General features: G+C 44.8%; 2 protein-coding genes across 5 annotated transcripts in view; one reads left to right on the top strand and one right to left on the bottom strand.

Annotated features, from left to right (window-relative positions):
• The window catches only part of DYM (dymeclin), a 32535-nt gene extending 13820 nt beyond the window's left edge, over nucleotides 1-18715 (bottom strand). For 2 of the 4 annotated variants that reach the window (XM_078886013.1, XM_078854791.1), the window contains exons 1-15: nucleotides 18480-18715; nucleotides 16002-16184; nucleotides 14877-14929; nucleotides 13825-13918; nucleotides 12874-13010; nucleotides 11930-12008; nucleotides 10070-10195; nucleotides 8985-9112; nucleotides 7970-8002; nucleotides 7076-7273; nucleotides 6333-6502; nucleotides 5290-5415; nucleotides 4573-4686; nucleotides 3239-3333; nucleotides 1024-1129 (exon numbers count right to left, since the gene is read on the bottom strand). In XM_078886013.1, the coding sequence (XP_078742139.1) occupies nucleotides 1024-1129; nucleotides 3239-3333; nucleotides 4573-4686; nucleotides 5290-5415; nucleotides 6333-6502; nucleotides 7076-7273; nucleotides 7970-8002; nucleotides 8985-9112; nucleotides 10070-10195; nucleotides 11930-12008; nucleotides 12874-13010; nucleotides 13825-13918; nucleotides 14877-14929; nucleotides 16002-16141 (1599 nt within the window). In that variant the 5' untranslated portion in view covers nucleotides 16142-16184; nucleotides 18480-18715. The remainder of the gene's footprint in view (nucleotides 1-1023; nucleotides 1130-3238; nucleotides 3334-4572; nucleotides 4687-5289; nucleotides 5416-6332; nucleotides 6503-7075; nucleotides 7274-7969; nucleotides 8003-8984; nucleotides 9113-10069; nucleotides 10196-11929; nucleotides 12009-12873; nucleotides 13011-13824; nucleotides 13919-14876; nucleotides 14930-16001; nucleotides 16185-18479) is intronic. The other 2 variants (XM_078854790.1, XM_078886014.1) reach the window with 2 other exon arrangements.
• A 1166-nt stretch (nucleotides 18716-19881) lies between these two features.
• On the top strand, nucleotides 19882-23432 carry SNAPC5 (small nuclear RNA activating complex polypeptide 5). Its single transcript, XM_078879628.1, has 4 exons — nucleotides 19882-20110; nucleotides 21650-21747; nucleotides 21879-21977; nucleotides 22685-23432. Exons 2-4 carry the CDS (start codon nucleotides 21658-21660, stop codon nucleotides 22856-22858), a joined length of 363 nt encoding a protein of 120 aa, XP_078735754.1. The 5' UTR covers nucleotides 19882-20110; nucleotides 21650-21657; the 3' UTR covers nucleotides 22859-23432.
• The last annotated feature ends 238 nt before the right edge of the window (nucleotides 23433-23670 follow it).

Here is a 23670-nt window from a genome sequence, read left to right as displayed (position 1 = left end):
TTGTTTATTGTGTATTGTCAGCCTAAAAATGTTCCTATTTTGTGGTGCTTGGGTGGCTCAGGGGGATAACATCATGTCAGAGAACTGAGCCCACATTGCTAAGATCGATGACTTTCAATACCTTTAGCCACCCGTGCTTAAACCGGGTTCTCAAGCATAGCGAGTTAATGGTTCTCAGCTTGGTATTCAACGACTGCACAACAGCCCATCGTGTTAAATGCGGTTTGTCACTTCCTTTGACATATTTCGTCAATGCGAATGAACATTTTTGGTTTGCTTGCCATTTAAAAAGTGTGCCCCTAGTTGGGATAAAGAGGCCCATTCAAGAAACTTCAGCAGCACTTCAATGACATCACATTTTCTGGGGCCATTCTTTGACACAAGGTGGCACAGGACGATAACCACTACTAACCAGAGTTGAAGTTACTCAGTCGAGCACAGAGCTTGTGTGGCTGTACAAACAGGCAGTGGGTATGAGGGGTGCGAGAGTACGTCGGTGTGTCGGTGGCGCAGGAAACGTGGGCATGCCTTGGAATGCCACCTGTCCCGGTTTTCCCAAAGGTTGCATCCCAGGGAAATCTGTAAAGTCTTCCTTGATAGTAAAATTCCTCGTCTGTCAGTTGCGTAATTAGAATCTTTATTTGAACTGGAGGAATCAGATGAGCTATGACGCTCATTTTCACAGATGTCTAAGTCAGGGGTGGGTCAGCAAGTTACAACAAATACAAAAAGAAAACAAGAGCAGTGCTAAATAGAGAAAAGGAAAGTCACTAAAAATAAATAAAGTATATAAGTACAAATTAAAAAAGAACAAACATTCCTGACGATTTTTCAACACTAAATGCAAGCTAGGGCAAGGCATCAAAACAACAACAAATAATCCACCACTCAAGATAATTTATTAATGTGTACTATACCCTCTCTTCCGGTATTGGGAGACAAACTTCTTTCCATAATAGATCCGTTTTTTTTCAACATTCAGTAGAGCTTGGGGGTGGGGGGTGCACGTGAGTGCGCACTCACGTAGTCGGGTAGTGAGGGGCTCCCGTCCTCGCCCAGGGATGCGCCGTGCATCTGTGTCGCCTGCTCCAGCACCTTGTTGTGTTTCCGTGACAGCAGTTCCAGGAGGCTGCTCGTCAAACCGCGCGCGATACAACCCGACCATCGCATCGTTCGTTGGGTTGCCGCGATACCAAATTTCGAGATACAATACGATACGATGTAAATTTTCGTGATACGACAATTATCGCGATATCAGTTTCCCATCACTCAGTAAATGCATTTCACATTTTTTATTGAAGTGTTTTTGTGCTATTCTGTATTTCCAGTATGAACAAAGATTACCTAAAGTTCTTCAGCTGCAGTTCACTCAATACAAGGCTGCCATAACTTTATAGTTGCCAGTAACGCAAGATATAAATCATGAAAGCTACCTCTATAATAGTCTAGGCCTTCTTTCAGTCGTGGCGTAGGAAAGCAAGCCTGTTAAATCGATAGTACAGATATTTATAACCTAAAGTTATTTTGCCTAAAATGTGTCAGCAATAACTACTTCTTTAATAAAGGAGTTACAATAAGACGATAAAACAGATTATATGATTATCCTTATATCGTTATGATAAAGTGTAGTATTGACATATTGCGGGAACCATAATTGCATGGCGCGGTAGTCACGTGGGCGACAGCACAGGCCAAACTTGGGCTTTTGTGTTTACGAGAGTGTATAAACAAAAAGAACCCCAACACTGCCGCAAAAGAAAGGGAGAACATGTATATTTACATGCGCTAACACACATGTGTATATAATCATTTATGCACGCACAAACACGCGTGCACATGCGTTACTACTTTTTGGGTGAAATGTTTTTATACAAATAATTTAATTGTCAGTCATTCACTGCGAAGAAAAGGAGCGAGTGTTTACTTAAGATGCACCCTGCTTTAAAAGAGACTTCTCCCGCAATAAAACTGGACAATGTAGGACAAGAGTGAGGGGGACTGGAGTAGTTTTTTTTATTCTTCCAAAACGGGATGCACGCCACGGCCCTGAATATCCTTTAAAAAGCACAAAGAATGAGATTTCCTCAACATAACGGTCATGGCAACAGGGAAACATGACCCTCCATAGGGCTCAACAGTCCGACAGTAGCCAAGTCGGATCTTGTGTTGTTTTGGATATTTTTTTCTCTCTCTTCTGAAGGTTATTCCCATGCACGGTGTCTAAAATAAACTGAAAGCTGGCTGTGGAATTCCTTCAGTATCGTCACCACCTCCACCACCGTCGCCACCTCAAGTTGTCGCATGAGTGTGCCGTTCATGTGATGATCACCAGGGGTTGTGACGCTAATTATCCCAAAGCTGCTGAAAGCCTCCGTGTTTATTGACTTTTCCAAAGTAGTAGGAGAAATAGCTCGGCTTACACACATTGAAATGTATTTGTTTGAGTTGAGTAGGTTCCCATTTTCTAATTCGGCATTGTTTCCCTTCAACAGCTACCGCTGGCGTTGTATGCAGTGATTAATACGTTGTTTTTGAAAGCTTGTTCCTGATTTTAACTGTTACTGGATAGAATCTGTCAAGCATTGCTTACTTCATCTAAAAAAGTATTCACTACATCCAAAATGCATTCATGCAACTATATATATAACATATGCATGTTTTTCCTGTTTGCAATTTGGGAATGTTTTTTTGGAAAGGTTGATACATAGGATTAATACTTTTGTTTTTCCAAACCTGATTAGAATAAATGGCACTTATTTTGAATCATCCCCCTTAAGCTTCACAACTTTGCGTAAATTAATTTGGGATTATAAAGCAATGTTTTAAATAACTGACTAATTCCTTTGTTAAGTATTTTTTTTATTTTGCATCTTGAGATAAAAATTCATGTATGTCCAATGGGCTGTTCTAACTCTAAATCACAGAAACTTACTTTATGTGCTGCTAGCTAAATACCACACAATCTCTATTTACATCGCGTTTAAACGCCAACGCATTTCAATATGCTCATTGAGGATAGAGCAGATGGCTCATGCTCACAATAATCTCACAACAACAACAGCTCACAACCTCCGAGTGATTCACAAACTTGACCTTTAAGACAGGGGACAAGAGACGTGCATCACCGCCACACCTGGCTACGGCAACATCCACACATGAGGTGTCATTGTTCATTCTGAACAGAAGCAGCGGCACATCCGAGGCACTGAATACACTACAATGAGCAGCAGGGCCGAACCTCATGATGCGCTGGGCAGCATACTGATGCAGCGAGTGGAACTGGGCAGACATATTGGCGAGGGCAGCCAGGCAGTTGGTGTGCAGATATTTGTCCTACAGTCACACGATGGAAACAACACATTGATGAAAAGGCACCAAAAGCTATATTACACATGTACTCACATGCATACGGAATGGTTCTCCGAATTAAAACACCGTATCTGGATACCACTCATCGTATTTTACGAAAAAACATTCACATAATTTTGCTTAGATAACGATTTACAGCTGTGCCGATAAAAAAAATAGGGTCTACCAATATGACCTCCCAGTGTAAGAGATTCAACAAGATGAATCAGGACAGGGGGCGGAGCAGGGGTGGAAGAGAATGTTACGAGAGTTGCGCCGCCGTCTGGCATTTGAGCGCCACCGCACGGCGCTGCCGTCACAACAAAGGAAGCGATTGGTGCCAGTTCGGTGGGCAGGGGGGAGGAGTGAGGATGTAGGAGACATGGGGGACATTGGAGAGCAGTGGACAAAGTAATATTGCATGGCTCATGGGACACACAAACCGCCAAGATGTGTTCCCGAAATATAATAAGTTGTGAGGGCAGCACGAAAGAAAAGTAACTTTGTTCCTTCTGACAAATACAGCTCAATGCTATTGACAGATCTTAAATAAAGTTTATAGTGTGGGAAACGAACAAGCGTTTTACTTGAAATGGCTCATCAGCAAAGCAGACGAACAAAGAGAGCTCACAGACATAACCATATTCCACTAAAGTATTTTCAATACACTTGTAAATGGGTGTGAATGAATGAATATCCTAAACGAGGCTGAAGCATGTTGCAAATCTTTTAATGCAAGAGTGCACAACTTTGGTCTTCGAGGGCTGCATTCTTCAAAGTTTTATTTATAAATTAAATCTCCAACCACTTTACAGCTAAAAACTATGAACAAACGTACACTTCATAAAACTGTGAATTAAATTAATTGTTCAATTCGGTAACTGAGAGCTCAAATGCAGTCTTCTCTCATGCATTCACCGAAGCTTTGAATGAACAAACGCTCAACATGTGGCTGACAGCGGAAGACCACACTTGGATTACCAGTGGCTGCTAAAACCTACGTGTGAAACAAAGAGCTCAGTTGGAACGAAACCAGAAGACATTGGCGGCCCTTGAGAACCGGAGTTGTGCACGGAAATCGTCGCTTTTGCAGCATGCACACAAGGCCCTGTCGCGTTGGCACTAGTTCAGAGTGATCGCACTATGAAGTCGAGGGGGGGGGGGGCGGGGCAGTGGGGGGCTTTGATAAAATCGGCCGTGGTGACGCACACACGAGCGACTGACCCGCGTGCGCGTCATGTTGTACTGGATGGTGCGGATGACGACCAGTATTAGGAGGCTGCCCAGGGAGATCTCGGAGAGTGCGCGCTCTGTGTACCACGGCACGTTCCTCAGCATCTGTGACACAGGAGAGAGTGCATGCGACAGTCGGCACACAATCGTGAAAAATCATTATAAATGAACGGAATGTGACATTGGAAGGGGTGTCTTGTGTTGGTTGTATAAGAGGTATCCATTGGTAGAAAGATCAGAAGTTGTTCTGGGGTGGCACCCTTGTGGCAGTTTGTTGGCATGGCGATATCTCACAACAGCATCTTGAGGTGCTGTATAATTTAAAGCTGAATTATAATTGTATTGTACACAGAGGGGCTGGAAGGGTGAATTGTGTCTCAAACTGTGGATGCTGGGTTGGGCATTTGTGATTCACATATAATTTTGATAACAAGTGAGAATAAAAACAAAACTATGAAAAAAATAAACAAAATAGTTTGCAATAGCCAGCTAACTTAAAGGAATTGGCCTTGATTGGTCCTCCCTTGTCATACCTGCCGCTATTTAAACTTCATGTGAAGTGCAATAATGTAGCAGTATTAAGGAACAATAAAAACAGCGCTGCTTTGGTTTACTGTAATTAACTTCAGTGAAGTTGCTGGGTTTGCAGCCATTATAAACAGAAATGGATCATTAAAAAAGCACTTTGGTGGCGGCGCACACACTCACCACCTCGTGCACCGAGCAGTTGAACGCGTCGTCCTCGCTCATGATGAGCAACACGATGAGCGACATGTACACGTGGTGCGAGTTCTTCTGCTCGGCGTGGTACAGCGTCTGCAGGATGGGCAGCACCTGTCACACACAAAAATAAACCCCAGCAACCACAAAGCATTAGAAGACAAAGACCGCCCCCCAACCACCTGTATAGCACATTAAGAGACTGTAGGGGCAAGTGCTGTGCACGAGCACCTATGAAGGCAAGCACAGCACATGAGAGGGTGGGTGGCCAGCACCACGCCCGGCCGCCTTTGTCTCATTGTCTCCCTAGTGGCGACATTTACACATTGCACCAGGTACTCATTTAAGGCCAAGTCGCCCTTGACCAGTTCAAATAATCGTCATTGGCGTTGGCCGTGAGCGGGAGTCAAAATGGGGTTACCGAGTTCGTAGCGCAGCGCGCTAACCATTACACTATCACTTCTCACTAACAAAGCATTTTATACACACACATACAGCAAGTATATTATAATACATGTTTCTTCAATGGTCCAATAAAAAAGTGGGCTATTATATGGCTTAAACAGGTTACAAAAAAACAGCAAGTTAACATCTACGATCATTACATATTTTTGCTCGGGAGAGAGTAGGTGTAATAATTTAGCATCGTACGATTTCCCAAACTCGACCCCTCGTGACCTCCCGTGATCCACCTGTCACCATCGCCAGTATTCTATAAATACAAATGAATCTAAAATACATAAAAAATTCGCCTGTGACCAGATCAGCTGGAATGCACCCAATTCGCGAAATTGCAGAAACCAAGCAAGGACTGAACCTGGACAGCGCTTGTGACACACAAAACGGGTGTTAGATGCCACAATGTGGCTATGGCGTGGGCATTGAAAGGGATCGCAGCAAAATCTACGCCCTGTTAGACTGTACCATGGTTCCTACGACTCCACCTCCCGACCACGTCATTGCGAGTGATCGACCGTGCGATTGCTGTGCACGTTCCGGGTGGCGTGCTTGCGTGCGTGCGTGCGTCTCACCAGCGTCTCGGTGTCGGTGCGTGCCAGCACATAAGTGCGCACGTTGGTATTCTGATGCAGCAGCAGATAGAGGAAGAGAGTGGCCTCGTCGGTGCCTTGCCGCTCGCACAGCGCCGTGTACAGGCTGTTGAAGTTGATCTGGAATGTGGGCTGCTCCTGCGGCGCTTTGTCTGTTATGATATTCAGGTCGAGTCAAAAAATACCTCGGGTCAATTATTCGGCCAATCAAATGTATTTTTGTTTTATGTACAGCAATCTGTCTCAATCCAATAACTGGATGAAGGCCTCCCCACACCGTGTCGGCCATTTGGGTTGTTTTGACCATACTTTAACTGCGTTCGTCTGTGTGGGTTGCATTAAGCGTGGGAGGTGGGGAGCGTTGACGTGGGAGCATAAAAACAGAGTAGAATGGATATGGATACAATGCTGGCCGCAACATAACGCCACAGCCTAGAACAACCTGTAATGACCTCTTAAGCATGGTGATCGCGAAGCGTGAAGTACGGTAAAAACATCCCCCATGACCGATATAGCATGGGTGAGGCTTTCATCCGGCAATAAACTGACAATGGAGTTTACATCACATAACATGTATGGGTACCTAAGGAGATGTAGTTTACTTGCAATACTGACACCGAATTCCAACGCGTTCCACCTGGCTGCGAGTGTGACAGTTGAGACTGTATGTAAGTTTAACTTCTTTCGCACCGTACGTAGCCAAGCGTGCTAATCGAATCGCACACCTTGCGTGTTGTGGAAGGACAAGAGCGCTCGGCGATATGGGTTGGCCTGCTCCTCTGTCTCGCTCAGGTTCATCAGCGCCAGCAGTAACAAGAGGCTCTGATTGGCCAGCGGCGAGGACCCCTCAGCGTGCTGCTGCGGGGCGGCCAGTTTGCCGCCTGACGCCGCACCGCCCAACGTCAGGACGGTCCACAGTCCAGCTGAAGAGAAAGCAAATAACAACACGACATATATCTATATAAAACTATTAATTTATTGATGTTTGTCATTCATCTCATAATGCGAGCAACACAAAGTCGTTCAAGAATCAGCAATACACAAAAGCAAAAAAAAATTACATTTCTCAACAAAAAGTCTTTATGAAGAGAGGGAGGTAACCTGACCTGGAAAGCAGGCAAACATACGACATGGCCCATTATGATTGTCCAGCACAATATCTATTGACGACGGCTGAATTGCAATATTTTCAAATGACTGTATCATCATACTACTATTAATGATCATGAAGGTTGTTTGTCCATCGTTCTGCTTTTTTTTTTAACATGCATTGCTGTGTATATTTTCTATGTGATTTATGTACTTCTTTAGCTTACACCATGTGTATGAACATTATTTTTGGATAATACATTCATGAAAAGCCTCCCTCTTCGTGCCAGTCACAGGGGTTTGTTGACCTCGTCATTCTGAGACCCGCTGTGCACACGGCCGCAGTGACAAAATTGTGCCAAAAGCTCCACCAAAAACGATTGTAGAATCTAGACATTGTAACAAATTCAGCACTTAAGTAAACACGGCCGCTAGTAGTCCACAAACAGCTGCAACTACCACGCTGTGGAATCATCTCATTACAAACGAAGCTCGCATGCAGCATTAGAGCGCAAGTGGAGTCCACTCACCACATTTAGCACAAAAGTCGACCTCTGTGACATCTATAAGCAGATTTAACATTAGTTTGGTGGAAGGCAAAGATGACAGGACAATTATTAACAGAAGCTAGCTTAATTTCTAAGTAATAAAGACCCCATCAACTTATCCATAACAGGTCTTAACCTGTTTTTTTTTATTCTACGACCAATTGCATTCCGATTGTACAATCGGTCTTGTCATGTGTCAACATCATGCCAGGGACTGGCCCGGATGAATCTACCACAGAACTACTTCCTGCATCATTTCCATAGGCTTATCCTATCCCCAAAACAAGACAATGCTGCTTTGTCCTCTATAATGGTGGTAATTCTATGCATCATTCACTGATTTATTTATGTAATTTAGTCCTAAGCAGTCAAGTTAAAAAGCATCAACATAAAATCAAATTTTATGCGACGGTGTATGGTTGTAGTCACTGATGACCAAATCGTGAGTACCAATTCACTATCCTTGGGACGCTGGTTTGATCATAGGGAGCGAGCCAGGATATGAACCTCAAACCAATGAGCATAATTTTTTCAAAACCTACAATATACACGTTCAACAATGGGCAACAATGATTCTCTGGCCTCCAGTGATTACAACTGTCACGATTCGATTCAACGAAAAATTAGCTTTTACGATCTCTTTTGTATAATTTATATTTTATTCTGTTGCATTTATTCAGCCTTGCTTGCACCATTATCCTTAATGTAACATGTAAATATAATTCACAAATTATAAGCGATCAATTTTCACAGGCATTATTCCTTACATGTATGGTGAGAATAGAAATAGACATTAATCATCGAAATCGATCAATCACTTTCTGATGTGTTATCAGGAAGTACGCACAGCAGAACAACACACGGCACAACGTGAAAACACATCCGTTCGTTCTTCAGCACAGCCACGAAAACCCGTGTAGTTGAAGCGACGTATCTTGTTGCAACGCACAACGAGCGACGTAATGAAAAAAAGACCGCGAGGGTTCGGTGAACGTACAGGCAAGTCCCGAGAGAAGGCCGCTGCCCCGGGCATGGGCGCTGGGGCTGCTGATGTGGGGGGGACATCGCTCTTGCCTGATGAAGTGGTACATGAGGGCCTTGACCAGGCGGCTGGCCAGCTCACAGCTGCACACACGTGTCCACGTGGAGATATTGCAAAAAACGCTTTTTTAATTACACAGCCAACACGAAGAACAATTTTTATAGAAAGTAAAAAAAAAACTGCAACCGATAACAAACATTTTTTGTTTACCCAGAAAATAAAATGTTATACATCTCAAAACTATTTCTACAGGAAGGCCCCACTGTGAGCGGTTGTCAAAATTCCTTTTTTTGAGTATTTTTGCGGGTGGCAGAAAACCGGAATGCATGGAAAAAGCTCACACATACAAGAAAAACATTTAAGTGCTGCGAAGATTATTTTTTGCACTGCCTCCTAAAAACATCTCACTGCCTTGCATGTGGTTTTCTCCAGCACAATAAGCTCCATCTCCATGGCATCCACCAATCCAGCCTCGCAGTCGATGCATCGACAGACACGCCCCATTATAATGTGGGTGCAATTCTTACATATATTTTCTGTTCAACTTCCTCACGCAATACGCTCGAATGTGTTTGACACAGACCAGGGTTCTTCAACTGGGTCACATCTAGCCTGTGAAGGCCAATAGAATGACCAACAGAGCTATGGTGTGCCAAGAAATATGGTTCAGATTAGTGAGATGAAAAAGTGACAAACAAGAGACAGATGACAAACTTGCAAACAAGAGGTGAAAATGAGCGATATGAAGGCGAGAGAAACAAGAGACAAAGGTGAGAGAGACCTGGAGGCAAGAGGTACAGATCTGTAGGTCATGTACAGATGTTATGGCATTACGATACCACGTTTGTATGGTGAACTTCTTTTGCACCATACATAGCCAACCATGCTAATCGGAGGTACACTGGAAAATATAATAGAAGGATCCTAATATAGCGGATATAAAATTTAATCAAACCACCCAAGTGAATGCCAACAGTGCCCTGCTATGTAATTGGACTGCATTTGGTGAATGACTTATGTTTAGGCTAGTGCCCACTAACCTGCGCCCCTGCGTGAAGAGGTAGTAGAGGGGCCCATCCCGCACCACGTGCCGCTGGTGCAGCTGTGCCGCCAGCAGCACCATCAACGTCGTGACCGCCTCCAGGTGGATGCAGTACGTGATGTCCCTGGGGGGCACAAACAGGATTGCTACATATTCTCAGGTTTTTTCGGTAAAGTCACGTAGGTAAAAACATTAAAATTAATGAAAGTAAAATAAAACAAAACAAAATAAAATTCACGACGTTTCGGAGGCAACACAAGTCTCCGTCATCAGGTGGGACCGTCACAGCCGAATTAGCTGCATCAAGTGAAGCAATGATTCAAGATGTAATCCCTTATAAGCAAGTTGAAGGGAGGTGGAGAGGGGGGGGGAGAGCTTATCAGGCTGTGGTAGCCAATGAATGGAAACGTATCGGGAGGGAAGAGGAGCGGTGATCAAAGACTACAGCCTGATAAGCTCTCCCCCCCCCTCTCCACCTCCCTTCAACTTGCTTATAAGGGATTACATCTTGAATCATTGCTTCACTTGATGCAGCTAATTCGGCTGTGACGGTCCCACCTGATGACGGAGACTTGTGTTGCCTCCGAAACGTCGTGAATTTTATTTTGTTTTGTTTTATTTTACTTTCATTAATTTTAATGTTTTTACCTACGTGACTTTACCGAAAAAACCTGAGAATATGAATCATTGCAGTCACGAAAGCTTCAAATCTAGAAGGATTGCTACAACCACCCCATGGCACCCACCATACACCACGAGCCGCCACACTCAAAACTCAGCACCGCACCACCAACCAGTAATGCTTAGCAGGACATGACCTCAATGGCTTCAGTTCTTTCCATTCGGTTCCAATTAAATTTCTCATGGCATAATGTGAATTCCAGCTATAATATCATGTCCATCTGGCTTCACAATATGCTGTTACCGTACATTGTCTTCCCAATACCGTACGATTACCAGCACACTCTGTCCACTCATTAGACTCTCTGAAAGGACACCCATCACCAAGCGCAGGTTGCACGTAAAGATTCAATTACCCTAGCGATTCGATAAACCATTGCAATTCGGGGTCAATCTTGTTTGTAGTTCCTTCTGTTGTGTTTATATTTATGTCCATGCCATAAGCTTAAACGTAACATTAGCATATTAAATACATATAATTTCAATAGTCACTCTCACACAAACAATGCAATGCATGTATGGTAGTAATATGTTATCCTTATTAATCAATGTATTGCCGCATGCCAAATGTCAACCCCGCAGCCGTTGGCCGTGCAGCAGCTGCCCCCTAACGGTCCTGGTTTGTATCTGCAAGTGAAGGTGCTCCCAAGTGGTTAAACTTCAACCTTGCTGCAGTCATCTGCCTCCAATGGGACTTGTAGATTTACATTTTCATGGAATATTTCTACACAAGCCGCCGTGTTATAATTTTCACTGATTCATGTCCTTTATTCAAGTGAGATACTGAGATCCTTTCATGCACTTGCAAGTGGAAAACTAGGAACCGTATCACTGTAGAGCTACTAGTACTTTAACTCTATTTGCAGGTTACATTCGAGTAACCATAGTTGTACAGCGAAATAATTGTACTTTTAATACGAGAACATTTAGTTTGGATTTGGCCTATAACACTGGTCGTACAGCTAAATTATCGCTTGTGAATGATGACATCACGGGTCATTTAAAATGACTGTTACAGAATAAATTTGGTAATAATTAGCAGTATAAATAACTGGGCAGCTGTCATGGGAATGCATAAGAAATTAGCAAACGCTACAGAATAGTACGGAGGTCAGTGTGTTTGTCACGGCATAAACCTCACATCTGAGCAATTAGCCACAATTTTCAAGTGACTTACAGCAGAGGTACTTCAATGATGAGGTGAATAAGGTGCAAGACCATGTCCTCCAGCAGAGAGCCACCTTCACTTTCACTTTCTGCAGGACACGAGGCACAGAGCAGATAGAATCCTAACTGTCTTGTCATTGAAGGTATTTTAATTATGTTTGGAATGTGAAAGGAAACAGGCTTATCCCGATTCATAGTTTTTAAGTGACAACTCGTGTGTACATGTACTCAGCCCTTTGACAAGCCACTGCTGGAAGGCCTCCGCACGCCGTGTGAGTCGATGGGATTATTTGACCGTACTTTGCCACACTAGTCAGTGCGGATTGGTAAAAGTGGGGAACATAGATGCAGGAGCACAGGATAATAATCGATTTTGTTGTGCTGAGTATGAGCTCTCTGCTGCCCACAACTATAAAAACTAAAGCATTTTTTTCACCAGATAAGATCCACTGAGCTACATAGCTCGCTTTCAGAAGCCACCTGGCCACAAATGATAGCTCAACGAAGTTGCTTATCACGTGCAAATGTATAGTAGCCAAATACTCTAAATGCATGTTTCTAAATGTGGAGGGAAAAACGGGAAGACCCGGAGAAAAAAATGCACGTGACCATGGGGATAAAAATGCAAACACCAAATATACAGGCGTCAGGGTCTGGAACGAACCCATGAGTTCCTATATACCAGACGAGGTAGTTAACATCTCGGCAGCTCCACTGCCTATAACAACATGTTACACATGGTGGTCGCCCATCCAAGCACGATACAAAGATCAATCCTGCTTAGCTTCCAAGATCTGACAAAATCAGGTGCATTTCAGGCAAAGCGATCAAAGGCTACTTCCAAAATGAGACCTATTAAATTGCTGGGTCATGCCTTCCTTCAAATGAATGGGCATTACCAGCATCCGAATAATCTTGAGTAGCCTTTATTTAATCAGGAGATGACCGACTCACCTAGGCAGGAGCCTGGAGTGACAGGGCTGTAGGTGAAGTGCATCGCAAGCTCCTCCTCGCTCGTGTGGCTCTGGAGTGCCTTGATGAGGCAGCGCACAATAAACAGGGCATTGTGCGCCTGCCAGATAAACAGCTCACTGGTAGGAGGGGGAACAGGAAACAGACCGGAAAGCAGGATTGGACGGCAGTGGCGACAACAAAAAGACAAAGAATCCCCCATTGTAGCCTTAACAGACTTTTTGGTCAAGTGCTGTTAGTGAGTAGCACCCATTAAGGCTGAAACGGTATACGAGGGGTGGGTGGGTAACCAGCACCACGCCCGACCGCCTTTGTCTCCCTCATGGCGATGTTTACACATCACACCAGGTACTTATTTGAGGCTGAGTTGACCTAGGGGAGGCCCAGGACAGGTTCAAATAATCATTGCTGGTGTTGGTCGTGAGTGGGAATCGAACTCGGGTCGCCGGGTTCGTTGAGCAGCACGCTAACTGCTACACTACCACTCCCCTGAACAACATGACGTGCACACACATCCCATAATTCAGACGCTCGCTCAGTGTTTGTCTAGTGTGCATACAGCGTCTGTGGACTGACAGCACTATGGCATTTCATTGTAGATAATGTTTGCCGTATTACTTTTTAGTCAATTTGAAGGGATTTTCTCAGAAAAATGTGCAAACAAAAACGTCAGCGTTTAAACTGGAGTTGAACAAAAGGTCAACGGTTAAGTATTTTTGGAACTGAGTGCTCAACTGCTTAAAAAGAAACAAAAAAAATAATCCCTCTTTTAGTCTCAACTTTAAATATAAAAACTAACAAGTTTGACTTCACAATGTGTGAGCAATCAGAAGTCAGACTCATTGGGGCCACTGGCAACTGGCAAAACCTGGTGTGGCTCTATAGATCAGTGTAAACTGAAATATAAAACACTGCGGATCACTGCCTACTCACTTTTGGCATTCTGCAGAGATTTTCAGTTCTTTGGTTCTGCTGATGAATACATTCACGAGCGCGGCAAAGTTTCCCGTGCGAGGATTGTTGTTTACTGCACAAAGCAAAACGAAGTGAACATTATGCATGAGACATGATTGTGGTTCTCACATCTATGCTTCATAAAATAAGTAGAATTTATAAATAACCAAACTAAATTTGACCACCATCGAATTCTGGAATTTGACCTCCAAGTTCTCATGTATAGTGAGCATTCAATCATAGCCTGGTGAGCAATGACTGCACAAAGAAGTAATTGTTAAAATTGTGGCATTTCTTCTTCATTTCAATCAGGCACGTTTCACAGGGCTTAATCAACAAAAGCTGTGCATTGCTACAACTCTATTTATGGGGTGACTATTTTATAACGAGACCCAGTAAATTTCAAAACGGTCTATGATTACTTTTCTTGAAATAGAAGGTCGAAATCCCAATGGATGAATTTTTTCCCAGAGGTTTGAACACACTGTTTATTTTAATATAATTTCATCTCACTCATTATTTTTACATCATCAACATCAGCCACGGTATAATCCATTGCTGGATAAAGACCTCTCATCGCCATCTACGTCTCTCACAAGTGTTATGGCACAATCCATGTTGCTCTTGCAGATGAGCTCATCTCTCCATGCCCAACTTTGCAGTCTTCATTGTGAAGTTATTTAGTTCATTACCAATGGTTGCTAAATATAAAATGATTGATATTCATGTTTCTGCTTTAATTTCGCCATCCAATGTTCTGCAAATATCATATATCACTGTGAAAAGTCTCGGTGAGATTGTATCCCCTTGCCTAACTCTTCTCCTGCTCATATTTTGTAACCCTTTTCATGCAATCGCCATGTAACTGTCCAATCTTTACAAAAAAATTCACTGATTTGTAAAAAAATAAATCATTCAGGCATTGGTTGATTCAAGTGTAAAAGTAATGTAGTAAATAATAAAATCATGGATACGTCATGCACACAAGTGCTGATTGATCAAGCACTGTGACATTTACATGGGTGACTTACTCAGGCTCTTGCAGATTGATTCCGTGGCTTCCTCCAGAAGTCTGGAATCCGAACTGTGTAAAGCCAAGAAGTGAAATTAAACCGTGTTTAATGTGAAAAATTGGATATCCTTCAAACACAAAATAATCAACTTTGATTTTCAAACTGGAAGAGAGCCTCCATCAGTCCAGTATCCACAAAAAATACACATTCCAGCAGCGACTGCTTGAGTGCTAAACAAAATCAACTAATGAATGCATAGAAATCTGTTTCCGTCACCAAGTCAATCGTGGCTAAATTAAAATAAAAAACTGAGTTGTATATAAAATACAATAACACCCAATAACATGGTCTAAACATTGGACATTATTTTTTTAAACCTCTGATTGACCTCAAAGAACAGCCAGTACCTCTCGAATTAATGTGTGCCAGCTTGGTGTTTATATCATGCCTATGTCAAGAATAGCTCAATATTATTATTATGCTTGTTCACCCAGGGAGCCTCATAACTCTTTTCAGGAGGGTCTTGGCAAGTTTTTTTGGAGTGCAGGGCAATGATTGCGAGTAATTCTTCAAATTTGGCAAATTATGATCAATTAGGTAAAACTAGGTGAGAGGCCATTGAGACTAATCATCTCTTTTTTAAGGAAGATCTGGATAAGTTGTTCAAAGCCGACATTTATGAACTCAGGAGGCAGTTGAGAGAGCTCGGCTGTAATGGAGCCAGAATGAATGATTCTCAGTGCTAATTCCCAGAACTTTAGATTTTAAGCAAGATCTATAAAGAAAGTTATTTTTAAAAAACGTAAAAAGATAACAAAATTAACCATATCATTATCCCAGTGACGATTGATAGTTTCCCGATGCAACTCTATTTGTAAAGCACTTCAAATGCAAAAAAACATGCATTAAAATATCAAAAAGTACACCGAATGCAAATATCTGTGCAAAAATCTGACACTGCAAAAACCTGTCGTCTTATGAACATATGCGGAGGTGTGATGAACATGGCATTTTTAGAACTCTCTCAAGTAAGAGAAACTCTAAACTGGCCTTTCTTTAGCCAATGAAAATCTTTACACGCCTCACCCAGTTCAAGGGACAGCAGCTGAGGGGGATAAACTGTATGGGTGCAGCACCGTCTACCTGTTGGTGGGTGTTGCAAAGGAGAAGGAGAGCAGCTGATTCCAGAAGGGATCGTTGTGCGATACAGGCTCGGCGCTGGCAAGACGCCGTAGGTACTCGTTGTCCGTCAGCTCGCTGATGCTGCTGCTGTGCGCCCCCATGATAGAAGCTGCGTGCGATCACCCGCTCCCCCACAGCATGGCCCTGGCAGGGGGCAGCGCGGCGCCTTTAATGTTGGCAAGGGTTTACGGGGCTCACGCATACGTGATTACGTACAATCGATACGGCAATTCTCACGTTGGCGAGAAATATACGAGTCTCTCGTGCATATACGCGTGCGGATGAACACGCTGTGAGATTGCAAGAGAAGAGCATGATCACTTGTTCTTAATATCCAGGTTGAATGTTAATCTTTTTGTTAAGTGCTTTAAATGTTAAATTATGAATGCTCTTTTATCAGAAGACATCATTGCTATAGAGGTGGCCGGGTGGTTTCATGAGATAGTCCCATGTCAGAGCCCTCTGATCCCAAGATGAAATGCAGTATTTATACGTAAATGAGACCAACATCAGAAACATCTTATTGTAGGAGAAACTAAAATCAAGTGATGTAATGCAGCTGTAGCTAATATGTGTCAATAAGTGTCTGGTGTGGGTGGAGTGTTGATATGGAGTGCTGGTATGAATCCAGAAACCTACGTTTTGATTCTGAGCCACGGTTAATACTAGTGATCCTGAGTCTGCCACTTTACCAATCTGCACTGACCAGCATGTTTAAGTGTGGTCAACGAACACCCTGGACTCACAAAGCATGGAAGGCCTTCATCGAGTAGCGGATTTAGAAAGGGCTGCAAATAATAGATTATCTTATTAAACATATCACGCTCTTCATTGTCATCCAGAGTGCAAATTACATGAATGCCGTCTGTGCGTTGAAGGCGTAGCCACAGGGCTTGCAGCCGTGAAACATTCCTTCAAGGGCAGTGTCAATATTAGAGTAAAAAACACTGATTCAGCAGACTCTTAATAAGCCCTGCTGCAGACTGAACCCCTATATGGCACCGGTTGGCCCAAGGGGAAGGCATCAGTGGGTGCAGACGCGAGACTACTGGAAGTCCAACTGTGATGGAAGGGTCAACAAAGTTGTGATTCTGACATCATTCAGTTCGGCGGGTCTTTAATTAATTCCTATAATCAACAATATATCTAGCGGACACAGGCATCGGGCACATACAGTACATCGATGTTTGCCATCGTCATAATCCCCTGGTTCTGACACGATCCTAGCTTTGACAAATCACAAGCCCCCATCACACACAACCCAAGTCATGACACAGCACTTGCTGACCCGTGGCTAACACCGACACATCTCTATACTGACACAACCCTAACCCTGACACATCACGAGCACTGACACAGCTCTGCCCTGACACAACATTAACCTTGGCGCCTGATTAGCCCTGACACAGATATAGCCCTGCCACATCACGAGCAGTGACACAGCTCTGCCCTGTCGCAGCCTTCGCCTTGACACATGGTAGCCGAGACACAGCCCTAGCCCAGACACAACCCTAGCCCTGACACAAACCTAGCCCTGACACAGCCCTAGACCTGACACAGCCCTAGCCCTGACACAGCCCTAGACCTGACACAACTCTAGCCCTGACACAGCCCTAGACCTGACACAGCCCTAGCCCTGACACAGCCCTAGACCTGACACAGCCCTAGCCCTGACACAGCCCTAGCCCTGACACAACCCGAGCCCTGACACAGCCCTGACACAGCGCTAGTCCTGAAACAGCGCTAGTCCTGACACAGCCCTAGCCCTGACACAGCCCTAGCCCTGACACAGCCCTAGCCCTGACACAGCCATATACCTGACACAGCCCTGACACAGCCCTAGACCTGACACAACCCTAGCCCTGACACAGCCCTAGCCCTGACACAACTCTAGCCCTGACACAGCCCTAGACCTGACACAGCCCTAGACCTGACACAGCCCTAGACCTGACACAGCCCTAGCCCTGACACAGCCCTAGCCCTGACACAGCCCTAGCCCTGACACAGCCCTGACACAGCGCTAGTCCTGACACAGCCCTAGCCCTGTGACAGCCCTAGCCCTGTGACAGCCCTAGCCCTGTGACAGCCCTAGCCCTGTGACAGCCCTAGCCCTGACACAGCCCTAGCCCTAACACAACCCTAGACCTGACACAGCCCTAGCCCTGACACAGCCCTAGCCCTGACACAGCCCTGACACAAACCTAGCCCAGACACAACCCTAGCCCTGACACAGCCCTAGCCCTGACACAGCCCTAGCCCTGACACAACCCTAGCCCTGACACAACCCTAGCCCTGACACAGCCCTAGCCCTGACACAGCCCTAGCCCTAACACAGCCCTAGACCTGCCACTTGGCTATCCTAGACACAGCCCTCGTCCTGGCACAGCCTTCGCCTCCGGCATAAACAGAGCCTTGACATAACCACGATGTCCGCATTACCTGCGACAGGCAGTTGCGATGCCCCCTGGACTTCTCGCCTATGTGGCCGTCTCACACAGACAATGTCGATGACGACGAGGAGGAGGACGGGAGAAGGACGAAGAGGACAGTAGGATGATCGTGCGGAGGGGAGGGGGTGATCGATTCCGCGGTTCTCTCGCCGCGAAATCCCCGGGCGACAGCCGAGGCGGATCGAACAACTCCAAACATCCACGTCGCTCGCTGGTGCCGCGTGCTTCTTCTTCCGGGGTAGAGGTCACCAGTGGGGGGGGGGGAGGTCAACACCCGATTCCAACGCCACCAGTCGCGATTCGATTCCGGTCATAGAATCGATTCCCCATACCGTGAGTTGGGATAACTTCCTCGAACAGCATTGCAGGGCGAATGTCAGAATTATAATGGTTGGTGACACCGGATGAATCCGACGAGCTATGACGCGAATGTGATTGTAATTGTCACAATGTCACCCTTTGATTTAGATTTTTAACCGAGTAAAACGTCTTCGATTTGTATTTATATTGTACCTCGGTTTGTGTTGTATGCTTGAATTTTGTTACCTTTTTGTTTCAAAATCTACATTTCTAAAATGTGTAATAGTGTGCTTAATTGCACGTTTGGCTCAAGAAAATATTCAGATGCTGTCGATTCCGAATCCAGCGAACCGAATAATCGATATCGGATCGATTCACCCACAAAACGCGGGGGCCCGCGTGACGTCACCTGCGGCTCCGGCAACGCGGACAACGGATGTGGAAGCCATCTTGGTCAGGGGCGATGAGGGAGGGGGCGGGGAAAAGCTCAAACCCCGTGACGTCACGCGGTGAGAGGCGGATGACGTCATTGCACTGCCGTCATTCGCCACTTAAGTGACGGTGACGTCACCACGGCGCCTGTGCCAGTCTAGGTGCATCTTGAGGCTGCAACGTGAAGTGTCTGAAGGCTCAGGTGGTGCCCAAGGGGGCGCCTGACTGAGATGACCGGGCAGATGCACCGTTAGCTGTAACCACCCCCCCTCCCCCCTACTGCGCCAACTCGCTGCGTTTTATCCGCCACGGCGCCCCGCTCGTTGTTGTGAGCAGCGTTGCTCCTCTGTAGTTGCTGGCGGGGGCGACCGCCTCCCAGCTGTCCCAGTAGCAGCAGCAACAACAGCAGCAGCAGCGTCTCCTTCACGAGCCTCCAACACCAACAAACCTCCGTTCGCCAATGAGTCACTTTAAGATGTTTTCTTGTTCATATTTTTGTTTTTTTATTCGTTGCGGTTGCACCCGATTCAAGAGCCGAATGGCTCACAGGGCTACACCTAATAAATGAAACTTGAACTTGACGGGGATGTCCACGCGGTGCCTGTGCCAGGCTAGGTGCACCTACAGGCTCCTCCCCCTCCCTCCCTCGCTGGCCACGCCCACCAAACAACCCCCACGTAAGATGGCGGCTCCGCTGCCTTCAAGTTGTTGAGGCGCTGCTCGACGTTGTTGCGTTTTGCCCGGTTCGTCGGTAACACCGCCGATTGTTTTGACTGTTGTTGTTGTTGTTGTTTAAGACTGAAACTTGTAGCACCGATTCTAAAGTAAGTAGCCATGCGCCCTTCAACGATATCCGAATTCTAACTCGTGCCGAGTACGTCGCGCGTGGTAAGTTGCAACGCGTTGCGATGATCAACACGAGTTTATATTTCTTTTAAAGCGCATAGCGATTTGCTTACGTTTCCTATACTTTGCACCCCTATCGCCGTGTTGTTGTATTCTTTGTAACGTTCTGACCCGCCTCTGTATTCTAAGAATCAGAATTTTTATTGATACTGGAGAAATCCGATGAGCTATAAAGCTCTCCCCCCCCCCCCACACAGATGTCCAGTAGGGGCGGGTAAGAGACCTGTACATGCAATTTGGGGAAAATGTATCTGGGGAGTTTTATCGCTCTATAAAAAATATATATAAGAATATGGTTTTCTCTCCTTTCCGGCAATAAAACAGATGTGAAGATATTCTTGGTTCTTTCGGTAAAGTCACGTAGAAGGGAAATAATAAAATAATAAAAATATCAAACAATAAAAATTATCACGACGTTTCGACTGCAACACAAGCAATCATCATCAAGAATATGAATCCCTGCAGTCACGAATACTTTAAATCAAAAGATGTGAAGATGTTCAAACACCATGAGGCTCTAAAGAAGGCTGCTCCTCTCTGGTGTAGACTAATAAATTTCAAAGACAATGCATCAAATATTACCATAACATGTTTTGTTTGCATGTTCACAACAAGTACTTGTGGTTAATGCAGACTTGATTCCCTGCAAACGTTTTCTATTGGGTGTCTGACCACCTTAACACTTGCTGTATTTGCCAGCAAGGGTAAATACCTACTCTTATTTTTATACTTTCATATTGGCAAAAAGGTCCCATTTTTTTGTATCGCTTTAAATACGCAAGCGTAAATCTGCTTTTACTCGACAGCTTGTGGTGGCGTCTTCACGCTCTCTAGGGAGTGGCAATGTCGAGGAATGCCACTCGTGAGCTCCTCTTTACCTTGAGGCGCAAGCTGAGCAACGTGGACCCCCCCCCACCCCCAAACAAACATTCATTCTGACGTTTTAAAATAAGCAATGTTAATAGATGTTATGTTGGTCGTTCGGCAGTGGTTGTCCTGAATCGGGGGTTATTGCTTACCATGTGTAGTAGATTTTTTTTTTCCGGGGCGCTACGTGGTGGAGAAACATCAATTGCTGTACTGTACTTGTATGTGCCCAAGTTTGTAATTCCCGTCTCAACCAACTCACACTGACCGGTGAGGTATGTTCAAATAAACCCCACGATCTGACCAGTTTGGGGAGGCAGGGCCTCACCCAGAAGTGGATTAGCAGACTGTATGTACGTTGAACTTCTTTCGCACCGTACGTAGCCAATCGTGTTGTACGTGTACACACGTGAGTGGAAAATTTGTATAGATCTGTCAACAATTGTAAGTAGTGTAAGTGGGATTGCATCCCTTGGAATGAAATGGATTTTATTTGGCACAAACTATGTTTTGCACATTTTCATCTAAGTGCCCTGCTTGGTTCAACGGCAATGTGTGCCTCATATTCAACCTTGGGGACTTTTCGATGCAAAGCTATAACATTATGTCACTATGTTGTGTTCAAGTCTTGAATAACGTTCCTTGTTTGCACAGGAGCAACAATGAATATGGAATTGGAAGCGCTGCAGAAAGAGGAGACGACGCTTTTAGAGCTGAGAAAGCTGTTCCAGGATCAGCTGAACCGACTGAAGGTTAAACGTTGAACTCATTATCAATGCTATACGTAGATCGGCGTATACAAGTGACGGAGGAGGTCTCCTTACACAATGCTGATGGGTTAACTCGGGGCTGGCGGTTAATGCTGTGTGTCTGGGATCTCCAGGTGGAGGAGCTGGCACTCAGAGCGACCATTCGTGCCCAGCAGCAGGGGAGTGAGCCCCCTCAGCCCAGCGCCCTGCAGCTGCTGTGCGCCACCCAGGAGGCACGTCACCCACGCTCCCTGCCCAGGGGTTAAAGTCGCCAGCAGCTACTTGTGGTCACACAGTGTTGTTTGCTGATCGGACCCTTGAAGCTACGTGACGGTGCCTTTGAGGTTACCGTATCGGTGGTTGCTTTGGGAGGCTCTAAAATGTATTCGGCTTTTTTTTTCCACTGTCAGGCGATCAGTGTTGATGTGAGGCAGGAAATGGTGAACCAACAGAGGGTGCTGTGTCATGTTTTGTAAGATCTCAGATGTGATGTTTGTGATATTAGATGTGATATATATTCGTTAAGTTTTGGACTAGGCTGAATTAGGTAATCGCATTTACGTAATTATCTCTTTTTGGAGATCATAAAACTTGCCGAGATTGAACTCGGATTCCTCGTAGGGCAAACATGGGCATTATGAGAGACTCCTATTTCCTCCTGGCCACCCCACCAGCAGACCAAGGACGTGTCCTCTTGCAGAGTGGCACCAGGATTTGTATGTTAATATGTAGGAGAGACACAAATCCCCCCCTTCACATCTGAGTGAGTGTGCAGGGTTTATTTTCAGCCGATTCTGTCCATGTCGGTGACTCAGAAAATATATCGACACTTGGCACACCACATCCATTGTACCTCTCGCTAGGGCTGTAGCTACTATTCACGTGCCTAATCTAACCGAGCGGTGACCCGGGAAATACTCAGATAGTATGTTCTGTGCAGGAGACACGGAGATGCGTAGACGACGCAGATTCCTTGAATCGGATGGCGCTGCAGCTGGACACCATGCCTTTCGGGAACCAAGGCGAGCAGGAGATGGAAGAGCAAGACGAGGAAGAAGATGAGGAAGAAGAGGTTGCAGAAGATGATTACGAAGATGATGGAGATGAGGACTAGTTTATGTGTAAATGTGAGTCCCCTGGTAAAACTTAACAGTCAACAGATGCACAAGTACTGGGGATGTTTTTCAGGGAATAGTATTATAGGGCTCTCAACCCTTTCCCAGAATTGGAAATAAAAGGCCGTGCAGAAGGGCGTGTGGCACAGTTTGTCGCCAGTTATCGTAGAGCACGGTTGCGTTGCAACAGTTCTCTGCGGTGAGTATGATGGCTTTAAAAACAATGGCGCTAGCCACTTGTACGTTTTCGTAATTCAGAGTTGAACGGGAGCCACCCAGCAACTTGCAGACGTCTTTGAATGGGAAAGGGTTAAGTGTTGAACAAATGTTCACAGGTCCAATAGTGATGCATTAACACACTAGGAGGTATTTTGTAACATTTAATTTCCCTAAAATGTTGATTTTTATATTACTTTATTGAATAGGTGCAATAATGAGAACGTCTCACATCAAAGTATATTCACGGAACACATTCATGCATACCATTTCAAATGTAAAGATGTACAATTATTCTCCTGCAAAATGTGCATGAATGGAATAATTATTGGCACGTTGAACTTGTGTGTATTGTACAAACTGTAATAAATGTAAGTATTTCAAATATGCAGTGGCGTTAAAATTAAACATCTGAACACAATGTGCTGCATAATCTAAATTAAGGTAAAACAAGACATTCCTAGTATTAATTGTCCTTCAATTCCATGGACACAATCAGTATTATTCTGAGCCAAGTCTGCCAAATGTGCATTTGAGACTAATTTGAAATCCATCTCACTGCAAACTATTAAACAATAGGTCAATAACAATCAAA

This window comes from Lampetra fluviatilis, chromosome 3, assembly GCF_964198595.1.
Source record: "Lampetra fluviatilis chromosome 3, kcLamFluv1.1, whole genome shotgun sequence".
Lineage (NCBI taxonomy): Eukaryota > Metazoa > Chordata > Hyperoartia > Petromyzontiformes > Petromyzontidae > Lampetra > Lampetra fluviatilis.
The sequence above is the reverse complement of the archived record's forward strand: the minus strand, read 5'-3'. Positions and strand labels throughout refer to the sequence as shown.

Coding starts and splice junctions, on each gene's coding strand:
- SNAPC5 (XM_078879628.1), top strand. CDS start 21,658: ATGAATATGGAATTGGAAGCGCTGCAGAAAGAGGAGACGACGCTTTTA. Junction 21,748..21,878: donor ATCAGCTGAACCGACTGAAG/GTTAAACGTTGA, acceptor TGGGATCTCCAG/GTGGAGGAGCTGGCACTCAG. Junction 21,978..22,684: donor TGCTGTGCGCCACCCAGGAG/GCACGTCACCCA, acceptor TGTTCTGTGCAG/GAGACACGGAGATGCGTAGA.